The sequence below is a fragment of the Salvelinus alpinus genome, chromosome 1, assembly GCF_045679555.1.
Source record: "Salvelinus alpinus chromosome 1, SLU_Salpinus.1, whole genome shotgun sequence".
Lineage (NCBI taxonomy): Eukaryota > Metazoa > Chordata > Actinopteri > Salmoniformes > Salmonidae > Salvelinus > Salvelinus alpinus.
Window position 1 is genome coordinate 82,849,798 of NC_092086.1, and position 24,901 is coordinate 82,874,698.

The 24,901-nt window shown below is 44.7% G+C and overlaps 1 protein-coding gene across 1 annotated transcript; it reads left to right on the plus strand.

Annotated features, from left to right (window-relative positions):
- Nucleotides 1-3,897: 3,897 nt before the first annotated feature.
- Nucleotides 3,898-23,783, plus strand: LOC139531905 (fibroblast growth factor receptor 4-like). The gene is made up of 16 exons (XM_071328855.1): nucleotides 3,898-4,670; nucleotides 7,191-7,395; nucleotides 12,189-12,524; nucleotides 12,736-12,789; nucleotides 13,330-13,593; nucleotides 13,768-14,024; nucleotides 14,402-14,525; nucleotides 15,642-15,971; nucleotides 16,570-16,909; nucleotides 17,073-17,194; nucleotides 18,481-18,591; nucleotides 18,767-18,957; nucleotides 19,851-19,973; nucleotides 20,750-20,958; nucleotides 21,195-21,300; nucleotides 21,683-23,783. Exons 2-16 carry the CDS (start codon nucleotides 7,302-7,304, stop codon nucleotides 21,857-21,859), a joined length of 2,838 nt encoding a protein of 945 aa, XP_071184956.1. The 5' UTR covers nucleotides 3,898-4,670; nucleotides 7,191-7,301; the 3' UTR covers nucleotides 21,860-23,783.
- The last annotated feature ends 1,118 nt before the right edge of the window (nucleotides 23,784-24,901 follow it).

Below are 24,901 nucleotides of genomic sequence, written 5' to 3' on the forward strand. Positions count from 1 at the left end.
TCTGACCATGTTGTGGCATCAGTAGCCTCCTTGCATTACAAAGTAGGGGACTCTCAGTCAGTCTATTGTCTTTGGTCCAGACCAGTTAATGATTTACACAGAACAATAGCCCAGCACTAACAAGTATGGAGTTAATGAGCGACCAAGCCCCACCACGCAGTCACACTCTCCCCCTCCCCCACCTCACCTCCCATAACTCCCACTCTCACTAACCCTGGCGATTATCATTCACTCCAACATCCTCATCGGCCCTCCATACCACTATCAGTTCACGGGCATCAGCTGAGCTAGTCTTGTTAGCATAATATGCATACTATCAGAAACTTTAAAAGGCCCCAGGGTTCTGAGGACTGGTGAAGGTGTGGGAGGCATCCAACATATCACTAATATAATCAGAAAAAGAGAGCTAGGGGGACAGGCCACAAGACAGATGAATGAGGCTAAATTTGTGAACCACCTTGCAAAATAATCACAAGCTACCATTTGAAAGAAAGAGAAAGAAATCAGAATAGCTATTAGATTAGATTGATCTGATGCGCTGGAATGCGTCATAATCAATATCTGCTGTTGTCTGTATTGCCTGTGTTGGCTTAGTAAAGTGGAGCAATAGTTCAAAGTTCGATCCTAACAAATGACCAAGACAAAGATAAGGCCTACTGCTGTATCTTAAAAAAACAATAATTTGTTTTCTTTGGCAAGGCAGTCTCTCAAAACAACATATAGAGCTTGTTTGTCCCTAATTAATCTACCTGATAAGGCAAGCCTACTTAATTATTAAATGTTATATAACATTTACTGTACATCTTCAAAGTTCCTCACAATGAGGAAAAGTACTCATTAACTTTCCTCCACGCATAGGCCTACTTAAGCTTTCAATACCTGGAAAGAATAGACTCAATGGGGGAAAACGAATTTAAGCTTAAATTCTTCATTAGCTGGTGTTTTAAGCTGGTGCTACTATGTACACATCCTCTTACACAGGACACAATGGATCCCTAGGCATGGGTCTCACTCCCAGCTATCTGGAGGAGGTGTAATAAGAAACGACTTAAAAGGTTAAGCCTCTCCTAAGGTTTGTAAATTCAATACTGTAACCCGAGGCCTTCCTCTCATCACACAAACACACTCTTGTGCTTAGCCTGCCCTGTTGTCCAAGCACTACAAGAGAAGATCCGTGTGCGTGTGCGCGTGCGTGTGCGTGTGCGTGTTTGTGTGACTCTGACCCCATCTGCGTCTGTAACACAACAACCAGGTACAATAACATTGTATAAACATCAACACTGCCTCCTCACTGATTCCCTGTTGCCAGAGAGGCACTGGTGGCTGGCTACGTTTTCACAAGGGAGGGAAACTCGATCTCCGCTTGTTGAAGTCCTTGTTTATTGACCATAGATTCCTGGTATAGTATAGGGTGATGTCAAATTATTAAATGCGGAGGCTTGGGGTGTCTGTTCCATGGTCTTGACCTGACCCGTGTTAAAACTAGATCTCAGAAAACGGGACAGAAAAGTGAGCTAACAGAGAGAGAGATGAGCGATATGCATGGTGCAAGCCCACACATCTAATCTGAAAATCTAATCTTAAAGAATACGACATTCAACATGCAAATTGATATGACAAAGGTCAAATACAATACGTAAATCTCTCGTCAGTCTAATAACCATGACGTCACCAAAGGGGTTCCATGAGGTTCAGTTTTGGGTACTATGATGTTTAATATTTATGTAAATTATATTGACTGTGTTGTTCAAAAGTGTAATTATGCATATGATGATAATGTTATATTTTCTGGTGTTCCTACAGGGACTCAGTCTGCCTGTGATCTTCAGAGAGCTTTTAATAACATTCACAGACTGCTTTTATGTTGCAGTTGTAATGTATGTTGTAGTTTTCTAGCACAAGTGCAGACAAATATATACCTGATAAGACCTGCTTGCTAGGAGAGAGAGAAGAGGGAGAGAGGGGAAGGAAACGAGAATGAGGGAGCGAAAACGAGATAGAGATAGTCAGAGAGGGATGGAAGAAACAGAGAGGGAAACAGAGGAGCTGCAGATAATAGGCTTTAATGGGGCATTCACATTCAGCTGGCCGGCACAAAAGAGTGGCATTGGGATTTGGGAGCTGGGCTGATTGTTGGGCTGGTGTGCTTAAGGAGAACCAAGCTCTGGCTGATTGTGGGGAAAGACTCATTGTTGAGTGGAATGCCAGCAGTTTTGAATGAGGCCAGAGAGGACAGGAAGAGAGAAGTGTAAAGAGAGAGCAGGAGAGAGAGGAGGGGAGAGCGAGAGGGTGACGGGGAGACAGAAACACTCAGAAGACAGAGAAGAGATGCAGAGAGAGGGGGATGAGAGAGAGAGAAAGGGAGGGACAGAGGTGAAATGGGGATAGGGGTTTGTAGCATGCAGCTTTATTTAAGGACCTCCAGGGGCAAGCTCTCTCTCGCTCTCTGCAATGCTTTCTAGCATGATGTCCGGCAGCAGACAGGCAGGGCAATGGTGAGCAGGGGTTGCTCACTGTGCCACATTGAGAGGCAATGGCATGGGGACTGTATTATCCAGTCCTCAGTCAGTAGCTTGGCAGAAGCCTGCATGGGCCTCACTGCACACACAGAGCACACAGTGGAGTGAAAAACAGCCTTTGATTAAACAGGATAGTTTCCGTCTTTAGCAGTCTCTATTGGCATGGCATGAACATGAGGGATTTGTGTGTGTGTGGGGGGGGGTGTACGTGCATGCGTTGGATGGGGGCCACGTTCTCACACCGTTGTGTCTGACACGAAAGATGTGCTGTGTTCCCTCTCCTCTCAAGCAGGAAATTGTTGGCAGAACGTTAGAGCTATTGCCCGCGAGAGTAGCCGGGCCGAGGCTGGCGCGCGGGTTGTGTGTGCTACGCTGCAGCTTGTGATGAATGAGAGGAACGGCGTTCATTTCAAACAAAATTCACCTCTTAGATCTGTCTCTCCCGCTAGTTTGCACTGGCATTCATTATCTCTCGCTCGCTCTCTAGCTCCTCCTTTCCTCTCCATCTGTCTCTCAAATTCTAGTTTCTTCCTGCACCTGCAAAATGCGAAAAAATGTCATAATAACATTTCATATTTAAAACAAAATACGACGTTCTCAACAATATGTAGGCATAAAGATTATGACTAAACTACATTTTATTAGCTGATAAAATCATACACTACACATGTTTTACATTGTGTGATTTGTTTAATTCATACATTAATTAAGCCGTGTTGTGTTCTGACTAACCGCAACTAAAGAGATTACTTTGCCTCGCTCTCTAATGCAATTATGCAAATAAACGGGGGCAATTCTCACTTATTGAATAGGCAGCCCAAGCAAGTACCTTATAATTGCATGCGTTGCACATAACCTTTTATGCCCTATTTGTTTACGTAGCAATTTAACATGTAATAAATGAAGGAACATCATAAAGCGATGTCGAAAAAACAACTTCATTTGCATAATGAGTTTGACGTTTTATGAAATTATTAATGAGGAGAATAACTTTTCAGTGATTGGCCAAATATGCGTAAATAATTAGTAGGCATATACGTTTAACTTTTATTCTGGTTATGTTATTGACTTATTTATCAAAATATTATTTATTTTTAAACCTAAGTCTAATAGCCTATATGTATTTTTCCTATCAATAGTCAAGTTCTAAATCTGCCTGAAAAGGATAGGTGTCCAAATTTAATAGAGCAAGAAGACCTGTTAATAGAGAAAAAATCCAGATCTTGGATTTATGTGTGAATGGAGTGGAGGCGGCAGAGATCTTGGTTTATGTTTGTCACCGAGGGGGTAACCTGAGGGGGTTTTATTTGGGGGTGGGGGTTACAGACTCTTACCCCCTACTCCCCCTTCTCGCTAGTTTTAGTCCATTGTTGTGACTTGCGCTCAGAGTGCAGCGGATCGGGTTAGCAACGAGACGCAGCAGTAGCCTATACCCACAACATTAACAGAGTGGCTAGCTAGCCTAAATGAGATTTAGCTAGTTATTAAATGTACTGGGTTCTGTTGAGACCAACTCATTCATGAACAGACTCTGCGCGAGTGAAGAGCGAACCACGGTGCGCAAAGATTGACCAACATCTGTTCCATTGTTGCCGGGCCGTAACCGAATAATTATCCACATTGAGAAGAGTGATATAAGCGACTCTACGCCTCCTACGTTGGAGATCTGTCTGTTTCTATTTGCTACAACCAACACAGATCTAGTTCAATCTAATCTCAAGAGGAGAGAGAATTAAGCAGCAAGTTTGGCCGAAGTCTCTCCCTATGGATTTAGCACTCTCTGTCGCGTGAGCCCCTGGAAAGAAGGAGACGGGCGCGCGAGCCTCATTCTGACGTGAGAACACAATCGGGTCAGGGTGAAGTGGACTCTGTGCCCCAGTCGGAAGGATCAGCTCTAGCTCCTTCCCTGCTTGCTCACCACCGACCTGCTGTCCTTCATGTTTTGGTTGTTTTGATGGATTTATAAGTGCATCTCCGAGGGTTCCACCCGGGCGCACACTGAAGAAAATCACCAAAGACAAAAAAAAGGATTGGACAGAAACTCAAATGAGGATTCCAATATTGACCTCGATCAAATGGAACTAGGATATTCTGGTGCCTAATCGAACTTTATCAAGGATTGATCATTACGAGCAAAGAACGAAATCAAAGGTAAGATGATTTCCTTGAATCCGCGAGCTAGTAGGCCTATGTTACTTTATTTAGTGGTTACAGTCAACAAGTCCACTAAACAATTGCTTTATTGCTAAATGTATTTCAACTCCACACATTGAAGCCTATGAAGGACCCTTCTTGCAAAGAGTTCCACGGCTGGTTATGGTATTTCGACAAACATTAATTCAGACAATGTGATTCTGTTAGCCTAATGCATGAGTTTCAATGAAATTCATGATTATATAGCCTACTTCGGTTGCAATAATGTATCCCCACCAATTTCAGTTTGTGAACATTGAGCGATTGCTGAATGTGGCAGTGTCTGCGCAGAGTTTTAACATAGTCTCCACTGTCATATCGATTTGATCGACTTAGCGCACACATGACGTGATGTTGTTGAGTTTTTCGTCCAATAGCTTATGTGAGAAGCTTTTCAAACCGTACAATATATATATATATATATATATATATCTCAGTTAGGCTACAAAGATAGGCTGGCAATACTTGTAACGCGCCATGGGAAAATGGTTGAAGTTATAGGGAATTTCTCACGATGATCATCTAGTTAAAATTTAACAGAACTAGCTGGTTGTTGGAAGGTAACGGAGACATCGTTTGATTTATGACAACATCATCGTAACGGTCTAAAGATAATAAATTAACACAACCATTTTTTTTTACGGATAGTGTAAATCCTTCACGTGCATGTTTAACTTTCACTTGGTGCTTTTGACATAAACACAGACTAAACACTGGAAAACTTTCACAAGTTTATTTCACGCCAAGATTAGCCTACATGGGGCCACATCGAGATACGCCTACCATTTACCTCGCTGAAGATAAACACGCCGTAAATAACTCAACATATAAAAAATTATATTAGTGTTTTTTCCAGTTAGGCTAAATGGAGAAATAGTAGAGTTCGTTCATGGGATAGCTATTAAAGGTGTGTACCACGGCCAGTGGCGGACTTAGTGATTTGAAGGCAGAGACCAGTCTGAGGCCCCCCCACCCCACCTGTGTGTGTTTTATAGTAAAGACATGTACATTTAACTGTAAAAATCTATTACCTTTTAATGTGCCATGAACACAACCAGTAGTGATGTTTTCATTTGATTGTTTAAAATAAATCTATTAAAAAAGTAGGTTACCTTCGCTGCACCTTCAGCCAAACTAATTCCAGCATCCAAACAGTGCACTGTGCACCCGCCAACTTTCCTTCAATTCACAAGTGGCTGAAACTCTCACTGGAGAAAGCATCCGAGCAGCGAAACAGCGCCCCTCTGTCTTACTATATGTATCCCATGTATCTGTTTCTGTCTGGCCAAAAAGAGTATGACATGCCAGACTCTTTTTGGCCAGTCAACATCAGATACACTCCTGGCGTCCTCTCTCCTAATCTCCTTCACAAAACCCATTGGAGAAGGTCAGAGGAGAGGGACCTCTGGCTTTGTCATCCAATGGGTTTTGAGGAGGAGAGAGAACGCGAGGAGTATGGAACTGAGATGGTCAGAGTGTTGGGCCAGAAACCAAAAGGTTTCTGGATCAAATCCCTGAGCTGACATGGTAAAAACCTGTAATTCTGCCTCTGAGCAAGGCAGTTAACCCACTGTTCCCCGGGGGCTATGGATGTCGATTAAGGCAACCCCCGGCCCGTCTCTGATTCAGAGAGGTCGGGTTAAATGCAGAAGACACATTTCAGTTGAAGGCATTCAGTTGTACAACTGACTAGATATCACCTTTTCCCCTTTTTAAAATAATGCCCAACTCACGAGGCCCCTTTATGATGTTCTCCTGCCTAATGGTAAGTCCGCCACTGACAATGGCTGCACGCACATGGTCTGCATGGAACACTCCAGGACTGGCGCCTGTGCACAGTTGGCCCGACTCGGTTCAGTTGTCGTCATCTGGACAAATCACGAAGCTCAGTCTTGTTCCTGTTGCCAACTGTGGTCCCTTGTCACGCGATAATAAAAATAAACAACCCCTTTCCATCAAATAACAAATTATTTGTTGTTCTCATAAGAGCAGTCTGCTCTAAAATGATTTGAATACGTCCTCACTAGATTATTTAGTGGGCTCAGGGAAAAATGACACATGTAAGCCTAGTCTTATTGTTTTTAACCTGTTTTGGCCTGTCTGTTGTGTTGAGTGCGCCTGTGAATTTGCTATTGTTGCTCCCCGATAGCTTCCTGGCAAGTCTCAAGTGTTTTCATAGTAACAGCCCATTATCCAGACAGGCTGTGCACCTTCCATTCGCAAACAACAGGCTAGAAAAGCCACATATTCACAGCTTCTAGTTATTCATGACGCAGTGGACAATGTGCTGTAGGCTAATGACTGGACGGTCAGGACACCTGTTTAATAAGAATACAACGGCAGTCTAAAAGAGTCTCTTTCTATCTCTACCTATTCACAAGGCTATATACCACAAACAATTTCAGTGCTACTTACTGGAATCACATGCTACAATTTTATGTAATGACTGACTGATTCTGTACTGTATTGTCTTTCCAGGTCCAGTTTTTGGGGTGTGTGTTGAGTTTGCCAATGCCCGGAATCGGTGTGTGAGACCAGGGTTGCCCCCTTCATTCTTCACACACACACACATACACACACATCTGCAAGATGGTGAATGTCTACACGGCTTGCATCGTCATACACTCTCTGACTGTTGGACTCCTGGCCAAAGCCATCGGGTCAGAAGACGGAAAAACAGAAGGTAGGTTGCTCAATATTGCCTAGGATTTGTTGTTCTTATATGTTCTTGTGTGTAATTTCCCCTATACTGATGACTAGTCCAAACCCTCTTGAAAATGATTTGCTGATGGATAACTGGTTGAATTCTCCCTGAGGGAGGTTTCTCAACTTTATCCGTTGCAGTTTCTTAAAATACATCTCTCAAGTGTATCTTTATAGTACACAGCTTCAAATTTCAAGTGAGGTTGCTCAGTTCTGCTCAGACAAGTAATAAAATAAACCACCAACAAAAGCTTTAAAAATAAAAAATGAACCATTCCCTCAAGGTTCCATTTAATTCACTGAAGGATCTCATTGAGGAAGGAGAAAAATGCCCGTAGCTGTAGAGTACAGTAACCCTTTGATTCATCAGGCTGGTCTCTCTATAGGCAGAACAGTGAGCCATAGGGAAGGTAAGATCCAGTCAAATTCAAGGTGACAGGAAGGAGGGAGGAGGAAGGTTGTAATCATTTTTCAGGGGTGAGGAGAAAAAAACATCTCCCAGTGCTTATGGTGCTGTAAACCGTGCTACTCGATCCCTCCAAGACCCTGAGGCTCGGAAGTGTAAATCTGTCTGGCCCGTCGCCAGCCGAGAAAGCCGAGGGTGGAGGGGAGGAAGGAGAGGAGGAGGAAGGGAGGGAGGAGAGGATAAGAGTGGGGGCTTCCATTGATGTTTTACAAATACACGCCTGTCTTTGTTTATTACCTGCCACAACCATCCATTCATCTCTAAGTATTGTTATGATGTGTGCAGATTGGCTACAGGCTTGGCAAATTGCAGCCCTCCAGGTTTACAGGAGCTGGTGTTTCATTTAAGACCCTATACTGATCACTATCAGGGAAGGAGGAAGCCCTGCTCTAGTCTAGGGCTAATTTCAAACACTTTAGTCCGTGTTTTTATAACACATTATTCAAATCAAGTTGTATTTGTCACATGCGCAGAATACAACAGGTGTCTGTGAAATGCTTACTGACAAGCCCTTAATCAACAATGCAGTTTAAAGAAAATAAAAGTTAAGAAAATATTTATTAAAAAAACGTAAGTAAAAAAAGTAACAGAATACAATAACAATAACGAGGCTATATACAGGGGGTACTGGTACCGTGTCAATGTGCCGGGGTAAATGTTAGTCGAGGTAATTGAGGTAATAAGTACATGTAGGTAGAGGTAAAGTGACCATGCATATATAATAAACTGTGAGTAGCAGTGTAAAAAAAAATGAGTGGGGGGGATCATAGCAAATAGTCCGGGTAGCCATTTGATTAATTGTTCAGCAGTCTTATGGCTTGGGGGTAGAAGCTGTTGAGGAGCCTTTTAGATCTAGACTTGGTGCTCCGGTACCGCTTGCCGTGCGGTAGCAGAGAAAACCAGTCTATGACTTGGGTGACCGGAGTCTTTGACAATTTTTTGGGCCTTCCTCTGTCACCGCTTAGTATAGAGGTCCTAGATGGCAGGAAGCTTGGCCCCAGTAATGTACTGGGCCGTACGCACTACCCTCTGTAGCTCCTTATGGTCAGATGCCGAGCAGTTACCATACCAGCAGGTGATGCAACCGGTCAGGATGCTCTAGACAGTGCAGATGTAGAACTTTTTGAGGATCTGGGGACCCATGCCAAGTCTTTTCAGTCTCCTGAGGGGTAATAGGCGTTGTCATGCACTCTTCGTGACTGTCTTGGTGTGTTTGGACCATGATAGTTTGTTGGTGATGTGGACACCAAGGAACTTGAAGCTCTCGACCCGCTCCACTACAGCCCTGTCGATGTGAATGGGGGCGTGTTCAGCCCTCCTTTTCATGTAGTCCACGACCAGGTCCTTTGTCTTGCTCATGTTGAGGGAGAGGCTGTTGTCCTGGCACCACACTGCCAGGTCTCTGACCTCCTTCCTATAGGCTGTCTCATCATTGTCGGAGATCAGGCCTACCAACGTTGTGTCGTCAGCAAACTAATTGATGGTGTTGGAGTCGTGCTTGGCCACGCAGTCGTGGGTGAACAGGGAGTACAGGAGGGGACAAAGCACCCACCCCTGAGGGGCCCCCGTGTTGAGGATCAGCGTGGCAGATGTGTTGTTGCCTAGCCTTATCACCTGGGGGCGGCCCGTCAGGAAATCCAGGATCCAGTTGCAGAGGGAGGTGTTTAGTCCCAGGGTCCTTAGCTTAGTGATGAGCTTTGTGGGCACTATGGTGTTGAACACTGAGCAACATCTGTGGATCTGGTGGGGCGGTATTCGAATTGGAGTGGGTCTAGGGTTTCCGGAATGATGGTGTTGATGTGAGCCATGACCAGCCTTTCAAAGCACTTCATGGCTACAGACATGAGTGCTATGGGCGGTAGTCATTTAGGTTGGTTACTCTAGCGTTCTTGGGCACAGGGATTAGGGTGATCAGCTTGAAACATGTAGGTATTAAAGACTTGGTCAGGGAGAGATTGAAAATGTCAGTGAAGACACTTGCCAGTTGGTCCGCGCATGCTCTGAGTACACATCCTGGCTGTTTAGAAGCGCAATCTCCACCATAAATTCCAAGGATTTATACAGGATTTACCCCAGTTGCTCAAAGGACCTGCTCTCACTTGGGGCCAAAGCCAGACCACTTTTCAGCCTTAATTTACATAACAATGGCTAACTGTGAACTTGAACACTTTCTCACAAAGCAACTGTTTTGATTATGCAAAGGTTGTTGATTCTGCTCTTCACAAGTCCTCACTATCATCCCTAGCTATGGAGACACAGTTTACCTAGGGGTGTACTCACTAGTGTAACACTGGTGTTACAGTTGAAAATCAGCATCATTAGCAAGGTGAACCCAGGTAGTTTTTCAATGTGCCTGTTTCTTAAGAGGGTCTACCCATGACTCCGTGGACAAGCTGACTCCCGCAGTGGAGAAGTGGTGAAGGTCCCAGGTCCCCGCCTCGGGGCCCACAATGCAGCACTAAGTCCCTGCCAGAAGACATTTGACTCATTGGTAATAATTCAGCATGGCAACACCACCCAGGAACATTCCAGTTACCAACCAGGAAAATAAAAAAGTGAGAGAGTGAGAGAACAGAGGTAGCCATTATGAACTGTGGCTTCAGGATGAAGTTGGTGATATTTTTTTTCTCAGAGGAGGAGTGAAATGTATGCCACACACATACTGTAGGTCTGGAGTACAGGCGTCAGTGTGCTAACGCAGAACAGCGCTGCTCACACTCTGACGCTGACAGTGATTTAGTGAGGAATTCATCCCCTCCAGATATGACATACAGTAGATCAAATGAATTGGCATCGAGGATGCTTTGCATTTTAAGTAGTCAATGTTTTATATATATTTCCACTATGTGGTAGGAATAATACTGTAAAATTGTGAAAATTATAATAATGGCCTTTTAGTGTAAGAGCTGTTTGAAAAGATTGCTGCAATTTCAGCCTGTTTTGGTGGGATGGAGTTTTGGCCTGTCTGGTGACATCACCATGCGGTAAATTAGCTAATAGACCAATAAGAAAGAGAGTTCCAATCCTCTCTGCCAATAACAGCTAGTTTTAAGGTTTCCCTTCCCCACTCAGACCACTCCCAGACACTCCAAGAAAAATTCTTGCTTGAGAAATTTCCCTTTGCTAAGAAGCAATTTTTGTTTCTTTTTGACCATTTTAATTGAAAACAAGAAGGTACTTAATTGTTACCCAGATATTGAGATTTTTTTTAAATGGCTGCATTGACTCTTTAACCACTGGGCTATCCTAATGTGTTGTAAGCTATGTGACTACAATAGTATCGCTCACTCTTCTACACAGTCAGTATATTATTGACAATATTGCGTTATGGCAGTTTGTTCTCAGCATATCCTTTGTGGTGAATGGATACTAATGTAGAAGACTTACGTTGCAAAATGTGTCACCCAGAACAGAAACAAACCGTAGCGTACCATGGATTCACCCCTAAAGGAACTCTAGTCATGAAAGAGAAGAGTGCATCTGATGGTCAAACGCTCCCCTGCCGGTCGAGTCACACCAGTGAAATGTTTTGTGTTTTGTTTTTTGTTGTGTTTGCCCCTTCGACACGGGGTGAATATTCACACTCAGCTGTGAGTTCAAATGAAGGCCACGGGTAACTCAGAGTCCTCACAAGTTCATTAGCATGGTTCTGTTTGCTTGGTGGGGAATGTTGCCTTTCCAAGCTGAACAGAAAGCAGCAGTTTTAAAGTTGCCACAGCTTTTTGCACTGCACTGCAAAGTAAAGTCACAATGTGGGATGGGATGGTAAGCTATTGGCTAGGTGGGTCAATCACATAGTCAAATGAATGGGAGCTTTTCATTGGACAGGGAGCATATATGGTACTTATTACAGTGTAATACAGCTGTAATAAAATGTTTAGCTAATTTGAGTTTGATTTCACCCTAGCTCTCACCGGTGTATTCCTACTCCGCCTTCCTCGCATGAAGCAGTTAGAGCGAGCAGCTCATCAAGCAGGGGGAACAGATTGCCTTTTACTTACTGAGGTGGCTACAGGAAGCAATCAGACAGAAAATTGGCCTGGAATTTCACTTTTAAGCGGTGTGACTGAGCGGGCACCCTGCATATGGCTGAGGCCAGTGGAGCCCTTATTGTGACACGTTAGCCCCCAGTTTATCAGTGCACTCTATCACCCACTAACCAACCAGTCTACATTCAAACACAGGCACGCTGAGAAATGCGAGAAACACATACTTTTACCGACGTGTTTAGATGTAAACTGAGACTGGAGTTGAATTTTTATTTTATATTATTTACAATCCCTCTCTCCTCTCTTCTCTCGGTACAGATTTGACGGTGTCTCGGCCGCTCATCTTGCCTGGTTACCCTGAGAACGCTACGGCGGTTGTGGGGGGACAGGTGAAGCTGCTGTGTAAGGTCCACCGGCCGGCCATCACCAAGGTCCAGTGGCTAAAAAGAGACGAAGAGCGCCTGGAAGCCGAGGGCCAACCACATCTCAGAGCTCTGGAGGCCCTACAGAGCAACATCTCCAATGTGAACACTCTGTCTCTGAGCAACGTGTCTCTGGAGGATGCTGGAGAGTACATCTGTATGGCTGAGGCCACCACACACGCTGGACTACAGCTACAGTCCATGCAGTCTGCCTGGCTACAGGTTCTACCAGGTAAACACTTCTTGCTAGACTTTGTTCATCAGGCTATTGGATGCTTCCCACATAGAATTAGGAATTAGAATAGAACATTTAATAGGATCTCTATAGCTTCCCATGCGCTACAGCCTTTTTTTGGTCAATTATGTCTTGATAGTAATTGATTACTAACAACAGTAGCTATCTGGAAGTCAATGTATATTAATCTCATACCTTGTCCCTGTAGGGACCCTGATCTCTCGTTACCTGGACCAGAGTACGGCCATTGAAGTCCCAGCAGGTACTTGCCATTGAACTGCCTCTATCCCAGTGGAGTAAAGAGAACAGAGAGGAGTATGAGTGAGGATGACAGGGGCCATCTGTGTTACTGAGAGGCTGTTTGGTGGGCTGGAATGGGGCTCTCTCTCCGAGCCTGCCTCTCAGACCGCCACTGAACCATTGCCACCCCATCGATTTGTTTCTGAAGGCCAATCCGCTGTCACGCTACAACATGTTCATTAGCTACATTCTTTTTCTCTTTTCTCTTTTCTTTGTTCTTGTAGCTAGCTTGCTCTCACTCCCACAGTGATCCATGCTAAACAAAACAAGGAGCAGAGAGAGGTGGAGAGAGGCCTCCCAGTTGCCATGACAACCTCTTTTTGTGTGTGTGTGTCTGGCGGGTCAGGGGATAATGGGGGCGAGAGTTGAAAGGTCATAGTTGAAGGGATGGCCACTCTCTTGAGAACAAGATGTGGCCACCGATTGGCCTGTGTGTGTGTGTGTACGTGTGTGTGTCCCGAGTACTCACACGTTTGTTTTTGTCTCTTTGTTATCCCTGCAGATGTCCTGGAGGACCTTAGTGAGGACACCACTGAGCACCTGCTCCTGGAACCGGGTGATGTCCTCAAGCTGCGCTGTGACACCAATCGGCCGGGGGGCGTGTACTGGTACAAGGAGGGGACCCGGGTGATGCACACCGCCCGCATCCAGATCCGCGGGGGCGTTATGGAGATCACGGACGTGACGTATGAGGATTCTGGTGTGTACGTATGTGTCCTCCGCGGGACCAAGGAGCCCCTGAGGAACTTCACCATCACTGTAGCAGGTGAGATCTAGATTTAGAAGACAGAAGAAGTCTCAGCCTTAGAGGTAGGATGATCTGTCCAATGAAGTTCTAGGTTATATGTATGCATTTCTATGGTCTTAGTCTCTATGGCCTCCTGAATGATCAGTTATAAAAACAAGTTATTAACTCTTTCCATATCTTGATGCTTCTCAGACTTACTGGGCTCAGGTGACGATGATGAGGACAACGGTCTAGAAGACACGTCGGCTGAGATTGAGAATGATCAGGTCTACTTCACAAGAGGTCCCTACTGGACCCACACCCAGCGCATGGAGAAGAAGCTGTACGCAGTGCCGGCAGGGAACACGGTCAAGTTCCGCTGCCCGGCCATGGGCAGCCCTCTGCCCTCCATCCGCTGGCTGAGGAACGGACGTGAGTTCAGGGGAGAGCACCGCATCGGAGGAATCAAGGTGAGACAGTGACCAACCTGGGAGCAAAGACAGTAGGAGAGTGGTTAGGGTGGGGATGAGATGGAGGGTGAAAAAGGGTGGGGAAGAGGAGGGAGGGGGAGAAAGGGAGAGGAAGAGGAGGGGGGGGGAAGAAAAACAGTGGTTGCTGTTTTGTTTACTAGCATATATCTGCCACATACTTTGTTCTCAACCCTGGTCTCAATAGGGAAGTGACACACTGTGAATCTGTTTACACTAGATCCATCAAAGACAAGTTACCATAGAGACAGACAAGCACTTCCAAAGCACAAGCCAGTATAACTTGTATCCATAGGAATGATCCAACACACAACGTACAGACAACCCATTTCTAACGTGTCTGTTTTATCCGTTTATAGTTGAGACACCAGCACTGGAGCCTGGTGATGGAGAGTGTGGTGCCTTCAGACCGTGGGAACTACACCTGTCTGGTGGAGAACAAATACGGCTCTATTGTACACAGCTACCTTCTGGACGTACTGGGTAAGAACACTCACTCATTCACCTCACAACAAAAACATCACTTTACCTACCCAACACAGTCTGCTGTTTGCTCATCTGACATTCAACTCCCAAAGCTGGGAGGGATAGTATGGGTAATGAGCTAAAGTAATTCCCTCCACCGTTCTCTAATTCAACCACATTCCGTCATACTTGTCACACCAGCCCTTTCCGCCTCTCTCTTCATAATGACTGAAAGTAAAGTTGGCATGAACTCATTATAAAGTCTGTACATCTATTCAAAGCTCCAGGGTGTGTGCTGTACTGTAAGGTATTGTTTTCCCCCTCCTACACTCACCACCACCCCACTCTAGACATCTAGACACAGGCCGTCTCCCCGCGGAGCCACTGCCGGCCCGTCCCAATGCTCTCCCCACTCTACCTCAGTGCCGTCTCGCTAGACACAGAGAAACACAGAGGCTCCACAGCTCACCTCAGACCGAGGGAGGACCGCCGGTGGAGAGAGGAGAGAGAGAGCGGACGGCCAGGCTCCCTAACCAATTTTCCCCCTGACCTGTGATTGGTCAGTTTCTGCAGCTCGGCAGTCCAGTGTGGGGTCAACTGCTGTCTCCAGAAGCATGCCAGGGGGAAAAGAGCTTGCACACACAGAACGGAGAGAGGGAAGCAACGCAGCGACTTCCAAGCTGGCCTGGCTAGAAAAGAAAGTTGCTAATGAAACCAATTAGTGAGACTGACTGAGTCTGGCTGGTGTTGGTTGTGAGAAACAATGCCTGCTTATCTGTCCCTTCCTCTTTGGCGCTGCTGTGCTGCGGTCAGTCAAATTAACACTGGTCGTTAGCACTGGCCTTTCTCTCCATGCCTGCGAAACACAGCATTTAGGAAACAAATAAGACCGATCTGGAGATAACCTTGTTTCATCTGAATCTAAAATATACTGTTATTTTAGATGAGTATTTTCTTCAATGGCTAGGTTATTCCAGAGTACTTCTTGTAGCTTAGAGACAGCGATGTGCTCCGTTGAACAGAGGAATCTCCCTCTCGCTGTCCCCCACGGCTGAACTTCGAACTCTTCCTTTGGGCAAGGGGAATCCTCATGGCCCTCTCTCTATTTCTCCCTCCCTCTCTGTCTGTTTTCAGAGCGCTCTCCACACAGGCCTATCCTGCAGGCTGGTCTGCCAGCAAACACTACAGCGGTGGTGGGCACGGATGTCCAGTTATTCTGTAAGGTCTACAGCGATGCCCAGCCCCACATCCAGTGGCTGAAACACATTGAGAGGAACGGCAGCCGCTACGGCCCCGATGGGACTCCCTACGTTCAGATACTGAAGACAGGCAGCCTCAACATGTCGGAGGTGGAAGTTCTCTACCTGACTAAGGTGACCATGGAGGATGCTGGAGAGTACACCTGTCTGGCTGGAAACTCCATTGGCTTCTCCCACCAGTCTGCCTGGCTCACCGTCCTCTCGGGTATGTTTATCCTTCAAACTACAGTATGGCAACATATGGCCAAAGTAAGGAGTTTAGAAGAATTCAGAATAAATTGTCACTTGTGCTTTGGGCCCAGTATAGTCAACTTGCCAAAGGTATTTTTTAGGGTTGTCAGAGTTAATCAGTTAACTCAAGTTAACTTTTTGTAATTTTAGTGCACAATTTATTTTATTGTGATTAACTGCATTGTCGGAAAGCGTTCAAAATACACTAAAAACATACAAAAAACATAATATATACAGCTAAAAACAACAATTTGATGTCAAAACAAGTTGACGTTGAGGTTAAAAAGGTGCTTTATTGACCAGATTTTGCTACCTGTTACTTTGGACAAAATCAAGACGTCAATATTCTTATAATGCTTTTTGAATAAAAATCTTAAATTACAGCTCAATTAGAGAAAATTCTGAATTTACGATTAATCGTGATTAATCACAGCCAATACTGCAATTAACTCAAAAAAAGAATACATTGTTTGATAGCCCTAGTCTTTTTGTATCGAGTTCACAAGAAATGGTCACTAGAGTCAGTCTCAAACCCATCCTTTTATTTCCTTCTCATTGTCTTCTTCTTATAGAGGAGGACGTGGCTGACGAGGTGGACCTAATGGAGACCAAGTACACTGACATCATCATCTACGCGTCTGGCTTCCTGGCTCTGGTCATGGCCATCGTTATCGTGGTGCTGTGTCGCATGCAGGTAAACCCCAGCAGAGAACCCTTCGATGTCCTCCCTGTCCAGAAACTCTCCAAGTTCCCCCTCCGCAGACAGTACTCTGTGGAGTCTAACTCATCAGGGAAGTCCAGTGCGTCTCTGATGAGAGTGGCCCGCCTGTCTTCCAGCTGCTCCCCCATGCTGGCCGGAGTCATGGAGTTTGAACTGCCCTACGACCCCGACTGGGAGTTTCCCAGGGAGAAGTAAGTCCTGTTTGACTTTCTGGTTTGTTAGGGGTTTTGGTTTAGGTACTTACTGGTTATTGAGTAAGTCATTGAGTTCCTCCATCTTGAATATGTGTTTTGGTTTCTGTTGAGTTCCATGTATCTTCACTGTACTGACCATCATTGTCCTTCCTGCCTCCAGTCTGACGTTAGGGAAGCCACTGGGTGAGGGTTGTTTCGGCCAAGTGGTCAGAGCTGAGGCCTATGGGCTCAACAAGGACCATCAGGAGAACATCTCCACTGTGGCTGTCAAAATGCTGAAAGGTACGAACTAGGAACCATCTTCTTAGGAAAGACTGGACAATGACTAGTATTTATTGTTGACTCTATTTCCAGATCCACTACATGACCAAAAGTATACCCGTCGAACATCTCATTCCAAAATGATGGGCATTAATATGGAGTTGGTCCCCCTTTGCTGCTATAACAGCCTCCACTCTTCTGGGAAGGCTTTCCACTAGAAGTTGGAAAATTGCTGTGGGGACTAGCTTCCATTCAGCCACGAGCATTAGAGAGGTCGGCCACTGATGTTGGGAAATTAGGCCTAGCTCTCAGTTAGCGTTCCAATTCATCCCAAAGGTGTTTAATGGGGTTGAGGTCAGGGCTCTGTGCAGGCCAATCAAGTTATTCCACACCAATCTCGACAAACCATTTCTGTATGGACCTCGCTTTGTGCACAGGGGCATTGTCATGCTGAAACAGGAAAGGGCCTTCCCCAAACTGTTGCCTCAAAGTTGGAAGTACATAATCGTCTAGAATGTCATTGTATGCTGTAGCGTTAAGATTTCCCTTCACTGGAACTAAGGGGCCTAGCCCGAACCATGAAAAACAGTCCCAGACCATTATTCCTCCTCCACCAAACTTTACAGTTAGCACTATGCATTGGGGCAGGTAGCATTCTCCTGGCAGGTAGCGTTCTCCGTCCATCGGACTGCCAGACTGTGAAGCGTGATTCATCACTCCAGAGAACACGTTTCCACTGCTCCAGAGTCCAATGGCGACAACCTTTACACCACTCCGGCCAATGCTTGGCATTGCGCATGGTGATCTTAGGCTTGTGTGCGGCTGCTCGGCCATGGAAATCCATTTCATGAATCTCCTGGCGAACAGTTCTTGTGCTGACATTGTTTCCAGAGGCAGTTTGGAACTCGGTAATGAGCACTTTGGCGGTCTCGTTCTGTGAGCTTGTGTGGCTTACCACTTCGCAGCTGAGCCGTTTTTTCTCCTAGACGTTTCCACTTCACAATAACAGCACTTAAAGTTTACCGGGGCAGCTCTAGCAGGGGAGGCATTTGACAAACTAACTAGTTGGAAAGGTGGCATCCTATGACGGTGCCATGTTGAAAGTCACTGAGCTCTTCAGTAAGGTCATTCTACTGACAATGTTTGTCTATGGAGATTGCATGGCTCTGTGCTCGATTTTATACACCTGTCAGCAACAGGTGTGGCTGAAATAGCCAAATCCACTAATTTGAAGGGGTGTCCACATAATTTTGTATATATAGTATATGTTCCTAAGACTTCAAATGTGTGTTCGTCTCATTCCCCAGATGATGCCACAGACAAAGACCTGTCAGATCTCATATCTGAGATGGAGCTGATGAAGGTGATGGACAAGCACAAGAACATCATTAACCTCCTGGGGGTGTGCACAGAAGATGGTGAGTTCAAGACACAAGTTCACAACCAAAAGTCAAAACGAATATCTCACTGTTGCTCCTCACTCATTCGACTCTAGCCCTGCTCAGTGACCTTGTCATTAATGGTGGTCCCATGCCTCCAGGTGTCCATAGGGAGGATGGAGTCGATCACTAACTTTCTCCCCTCCCCTATCAGGTCCTCTGTACGTGCTGGTGGAGTATGCGTCTAAAGGCAGCCTCAGGGAGTACCTGCGGGCCCGCCGGCCCCCTGGCATGGACTACACCTTTGATGTGACCAAAGTGCCCGAGGAGCAGCTCACCTTCAAAGACCTGCTGTCCTGTGCCTACCAGGTGGCACGTGGCATGGAGTACCTGGCCTCCAAAAGGGTGAGTACTATGTCTTAAAGGGGTTTGGTTAGCTTATACTGTATGTCCATCTCAATATGGATTATTAGGTTTACAATCTGTACGTGGCCTTCTATAGAATGACTTTGGCCTGAAGGGGTTTAGACAACAAGCAAGAGCAAGTGACAACCGCCCTCCCTCCTTCCTTCCTTCCCACCTACCCCCCAACACACCATTCACTAGCCTGGTCTCTCTTATCAACACATCCCTTTGTATGACACACCATCCTGGCATTCCACAGTGGAGTGGTGGTTGAGCCCTGTTTACCCCTCCAGCCCCCCATCCCTCTGTCCTGCCTGCCTGCCGCAGTGGGCTTTGTCTTTTTTAGCACAGCCATAAATCTGTTAGCAAACAGGCGCAGAGCTGCGTCTGTGCCCCGGCATCGGGTTTCTGTCTCTGTGGCCTGCTAAGAATGCAGTAGTCTAAAACCACCCCACCATTATGGAGCCCCCGGAAAACCAGGGCTTTCTCATTTCCACGAATCCCCAAATACCACGTCTATTTGAAATTAAAACCAAAATAAACTTAATGACATCCATTCAAGTCCAGCAAACAGTGGTTGTTTTTCAACAAAACCTCGAGATCTATATAAAGTTGATTTAATTTGGTGCGTTTGGTTAAAATTGGACGCTGCGTGTTGACTTAAGACCAGGTCTTTTCATTTTAGAAACTCACAGCGAATCATTTCTATGTCAATACTATCTGGTTTTACATGACTGCAAAAACAGAAAACCACAATGTAGACATGGTCATGTAATTACAATATTCTAAATTGTAGAGTAACATTTCATAAACATTTAACATAAAGCTCAAAACTGCGTATATCTTTATGTTCCCTGACTTAACCCTGGTTTCTCCTCTCTCTGTCTCTACAGTGCATCCACAGAGACCTTGCTGCCAGAAACGTCCTCGTCACGGAAGACAACGTCATGAAAATCGCAGACTTTGGCCTTGCTAGAGGAGTGCACCAGATTGACTACTACAAGAAAACCACCAACGTGAGTTATCCTATCCTGCTATACCCCTGACTGGCTCTGTGGCACCTTGTTCCTCTCCTAAATCGAGACAAGTGCCCGTTCCAGGGCTGTGCTGTTGTGTATCATCTTGTTGGCCAGCTTTCAGAACAGTCCCTGTTGGTACATGGAGACACAGCAGACTGTCTGCTCTCTGTCTAGTGTCCCCCAGTCGGCTTGTGCCTGTTTCAGCTTTAATGCTCTTAACCTTTTACTGCAACGGGCTAAATCAGCGTCACACAGAGTGATTCTTGACAGTCTTAAACAAATCTGCTTTGAAGCAAAAGTATACACCTCACATACATGGTTATGGGTTTAAAAAAAGAAGACACCTGTACCATGTCAGATATAGAGTTGAAATGTATTACATTTTGAGTTTGCATCCCAATATATTACACTTTACATACATCACAGAAGACTGAAATATAACAAAACAGTTGACATAGAAACACCGGATTTCCTTCTGGGTTTTGAAAAATATTAATAACATTCCACCCATGAGGCCAAAGAGGGTGTTTTTGGTCATTGACAGCAGAAAAGGGCTACAGACAGATGTTTGATGTGTGCCCACTGATTGGCAGCCAGCTTAACCGGAGATCATTTGAAAAAGCGGACGAGGAAGGGGAGTGGGCGAAAGAGAGGAGGAACAGGGGAGTCGGGGAATGATGTATAGACGACTGGATGAAGGGCTCTGGCATCGTGGCAACCGACTGACTCACTGACTGTCCACCGCTCACTAACGTTGTTGTTCTGTTTTGCAGGGACGTCTGCCAGTGAAGTGGATGGCACCAGAGGCCTTGTTTGACCGAGTCTACACACACCAGAGTGACGTGTGGTCGTTTGGCGTGCTGATGTGGGAGATCTTTACCTTGGGGGGCTCGCCCTATCCCGGTATCCCTGTGGAGGAGCTCTTCAAGCTGCTGAAAGAAGGCCACCGCATGGACAAACCCTCCAACTGCACACACGAGCTGTGAGTAGACACACGCAAGTGCACACCTAAACTTATCAAACACCACAACCAATGTCACAGCCTTCTCACCTAACCTCGCAACTTTTAAGTTGGACATTGACATTTATTACAGTGTGTTTCAGAAGCTTTTTTTTGTCCCTCTCCTGTGCTACATTTGCATGTTTGTAAATGTGAAAATGCTGTGGATGTGTGTAAATACCCTGGTACTAACTAGCCCTCTCTGTCTATGTGTACAGCTACATGAAGATGAGGGAGTGCTGGCATGCGGTGCCCACACAACGACCCACCTTCAAACAGCTGGTGGAGGAGCTGGACAGAGTGCTGCTGTCTATCTCTGACGAGGTGGGTGTCTGGGACCCCTGCTCACACACACACACACACACACACACACACACACACACACACACACACACACACACACACACACACACACACACACACACACACACACACACACACACACACACACACACACACACACACACACACACACAATCTGCTCGCCAGATGTCCTGTTCGTTCCAACATACTGTTCCAGCTATAGTTTAGCTTATTACTTTAAGACACCCTGTAGTTTGTACACAGCACACAGTCTCAGATAAAATGTCAACCTTACTATGCATCACACAACACAAACGTCAAGCTTAAAAATACAATGTAATAAATGACACAAATGCAAAGCATTACCAAACTGAACAGTTTCTCTCCTGCTTCTTTTTCTTAGTACCTGGACCTGTCAACACCTTTCGAACAGTACTCCCCATCGTGCGAGGACACTTCCAGCTCTTGCTCCTCGGACAATGACTCTGTCTTTACCCACGATGCCCTGTCCACCGACCCCTGTCTGTTGGGTTACCACGACGTGAATTCTCGGATTGACCTGAAAACGGCACTGCGGTAGACAGCGGCTCCAATGCGAGTCCTCTGTCTCAAAGGGCATTACATGGAGAAGTTGACTTTGGGAAACGACCATGTTGCATGAAAAGTGGTACTTGGACTGTCTGCTCTGGCACTGTGCCCAACAACAGTATCTCAAACCTTGGCACTACAGAACCCTGGTCATCTAAAATGGCTGCCTCTTATCAGGTTTGGGGTTTTACAGTAAAAGGACTCTCTTTTGTTTGGGTCTCTACAGAGAGGATGGACAATGGTCATCTTGTACTCAAACTCATCTGAGCTAGCATCCGAACAGTATCCAAACTGGGCTTTTAAAACAGAAAAAGAAGTTTTAACATAAAATATTTATTTTGATATGGAAAAAAAACAGAGAAGCTGATTGTTAAATATAAATCTCTCTATATATAAGATTATTTTACATTTTGCTATTTAAAATTGTCTTAAATCTCAGGATCTCTTGTGTTAAAAAGTTGCTGTAGAGGCAGCAAAGTGCCTGATTTTTTTTCTTCCTGTGAATATATTAAAATATAAAAATGTTTTATGTACATATCATAAAAAATACAATGACCTTTTATAAATTATTATAAATGATACAAAAATGAAGGTGTTCAACTGAGGTGAAGAAAGAAATAATCTATTCAAGCGTTTTAACGGCCAAAATGTCCTCGCAATTCTCCTTCCATTTCATCAAAACCCCTTCAGTCTTCTGTTTGTACGCTGCTCTGGCCTTTGTATTGCATCCAGGCCAATCGCCAAAGCCCTCAGAACCCCCAATCCCTTACGCTTTCAATTGTTGCAAACATAAACTAACTATAAGAACAGTATGGTCTGGGGGTCTGGGCCCTGAAAGAGAGAATACAATTAAACACAGAACACTGTGGGGGGACAGGGGGAGCAGCCCAGCTTGTACTGTCAATGCTGTATGAAAAGAAAAGGACTGGACCTGAAGGTCTGAATGTGAAAAGCCCAGTGTGATTGATTTTGAATCCTCCTCTTTTGTTTCCCCTGTAACCCTTTAACCAGGCCCAGTGTGTTTGTAGAGGTACAGGCTGAGGCTGGGCCTGGACAATAGGGTCTTTGGCAGTCCTGATGGGTGTGACTGTGGGGACAGGGATGGTGGGGGGATCCGGGGGGTAGCCTCAGCCCGTCAGCACCTCAGCCTGGGCCTGTGTGCAAATGAAGACTCCCTTATTATGATAATGCTTGGCTCCCAGTGATACCAATCTTTATTCTGCTACCATCTTTTAATATACATATGCTAATTCTTATGCTTTGTTACAATTGGGGAGAATACTCAAAATGTCCTCCAGGGAATGCAAATGGTTCACCTCGAATCATATAGATAAGCCTCCAATGTTGTTGTTTCAACAACACTTCAGAATCGAACTGCCCCGACTGTTTTCCGTTCAGATGACTCACAGGCATTTTTATAAAAATGGTGGTGTTGTGGGTTGACAGCAAAGCATAATGCACATACAGTAACAAGCAATTCAGGTACCAGGGCAGTGGGACTGGCTACCTTTGTGTACAAGGATATCCTTACCGTTGAGGTGTGAGATTTATTTGGTGTGTCACCATTTTTTGGAAAACTAAACATTTAGCAATTTAGCTCAAAAAGCGTTTTTCTACTCGAAAGCAGCATGACCTCCAACTGAAAACCAAACCATGAGCTACAGAACAGCCTCTATGAATTTAACTAAGCCCTTCAACATCGAGAGTTGTATCACAAAGATCTTCAGTGTTGTTTTGATTCCCGTACTACACAACGTCAGGATCAACTGCATGACATTCCATTTATGTACGCCCAACACAATTGTAACAATCACAATGTTCTTTAATAAAAATTCATCAAGATCATTATTTTAGAAATATGTAATTTATTTGTTTATTATTTTGTTTTTGTATGAAATAAAGTATAATTTAAAAGATCCAATTTGTACTTTGCCATATGTCATTCTTTTAGAAAGAAAGAGAAATGAAGAGACAGGATGCACAGAAAGAGAAACAAAGAAAGACAGCAGCTGAAGACAGAAAGGGAAAGAGAGAAAATGAGAGAGGGAGACAAGAGAAAAAGATGAGGGTTAGGGGTTAAGGGGTAGGGGGGTAGAGTGCACTAGTGATCACAGAGACCCAGTTCCTTTTAAGTAGCATTCTCAGCCCCAGCACACGGCTGGCTTATCTCTCATGTGAGTCATTCCACCTCAAAAAGCACAAGAAAAAGGATTTCAACACCCACAATCTCAGATTGTTCTGAAATTGTTTGTGTAGTGAGACCAGATAACATTAGCATAACTGAAACATTATTTTGTTGAAATATGATTTGATCTGAAATTAAGCTAATTGATTGCACCCAAATTGGCCATTTTAATTGATAGGATTCATATAATCTTCAATTAATATAGTAGCTAACATCCAATTTGAACAATAATTATTCCAAACAATGAGTAAGACACGAGGAACCAATAAAATGATCAAAAGCCACTCACGGACATTATACAGTATCAGTTCTCTATGTCTGACAAGTAGTATGGAGATGCTGCTTTGAGTATTGCTTCTTCATCTTTTGCAATGTTCTCCCTGTGAATCTGGTGATGTTTTTTCCCCCCTGTACAGAGACATTAGCTATTGAAGTCGCTTGAATTATTTTCCATAAATTAGTGTGAAAGTACCAGCTGTCATTAAGGTAAAGAAAGGGTGGCTACTTTGAAGAATCTCAAATACAAAATATATTTTGATTAGTTTAACACTTTTTGGTTACTACATGATTACATATGTGTTATTTTATAGTTTTGATGTCTTCACTATTATTCTACAATGTAGAAAATAGTAAAAAAAATTAAGAAGAACCCTGCAATGAGTAGGTGTGTCCAAACGTTTGACTGGTACTGTATGTAAATCCTATACATTAAAAGGGCCAATCTGGGTGCAATCAATTAGCTTAATTTCGCAGAGATCAAATTACATTTCAACAAATTTATGTTTCAGGAATGCTAATCTCATCTGTTTCAAACTACAGAAATTATTTCTGTACAATCTGAGATGGTGG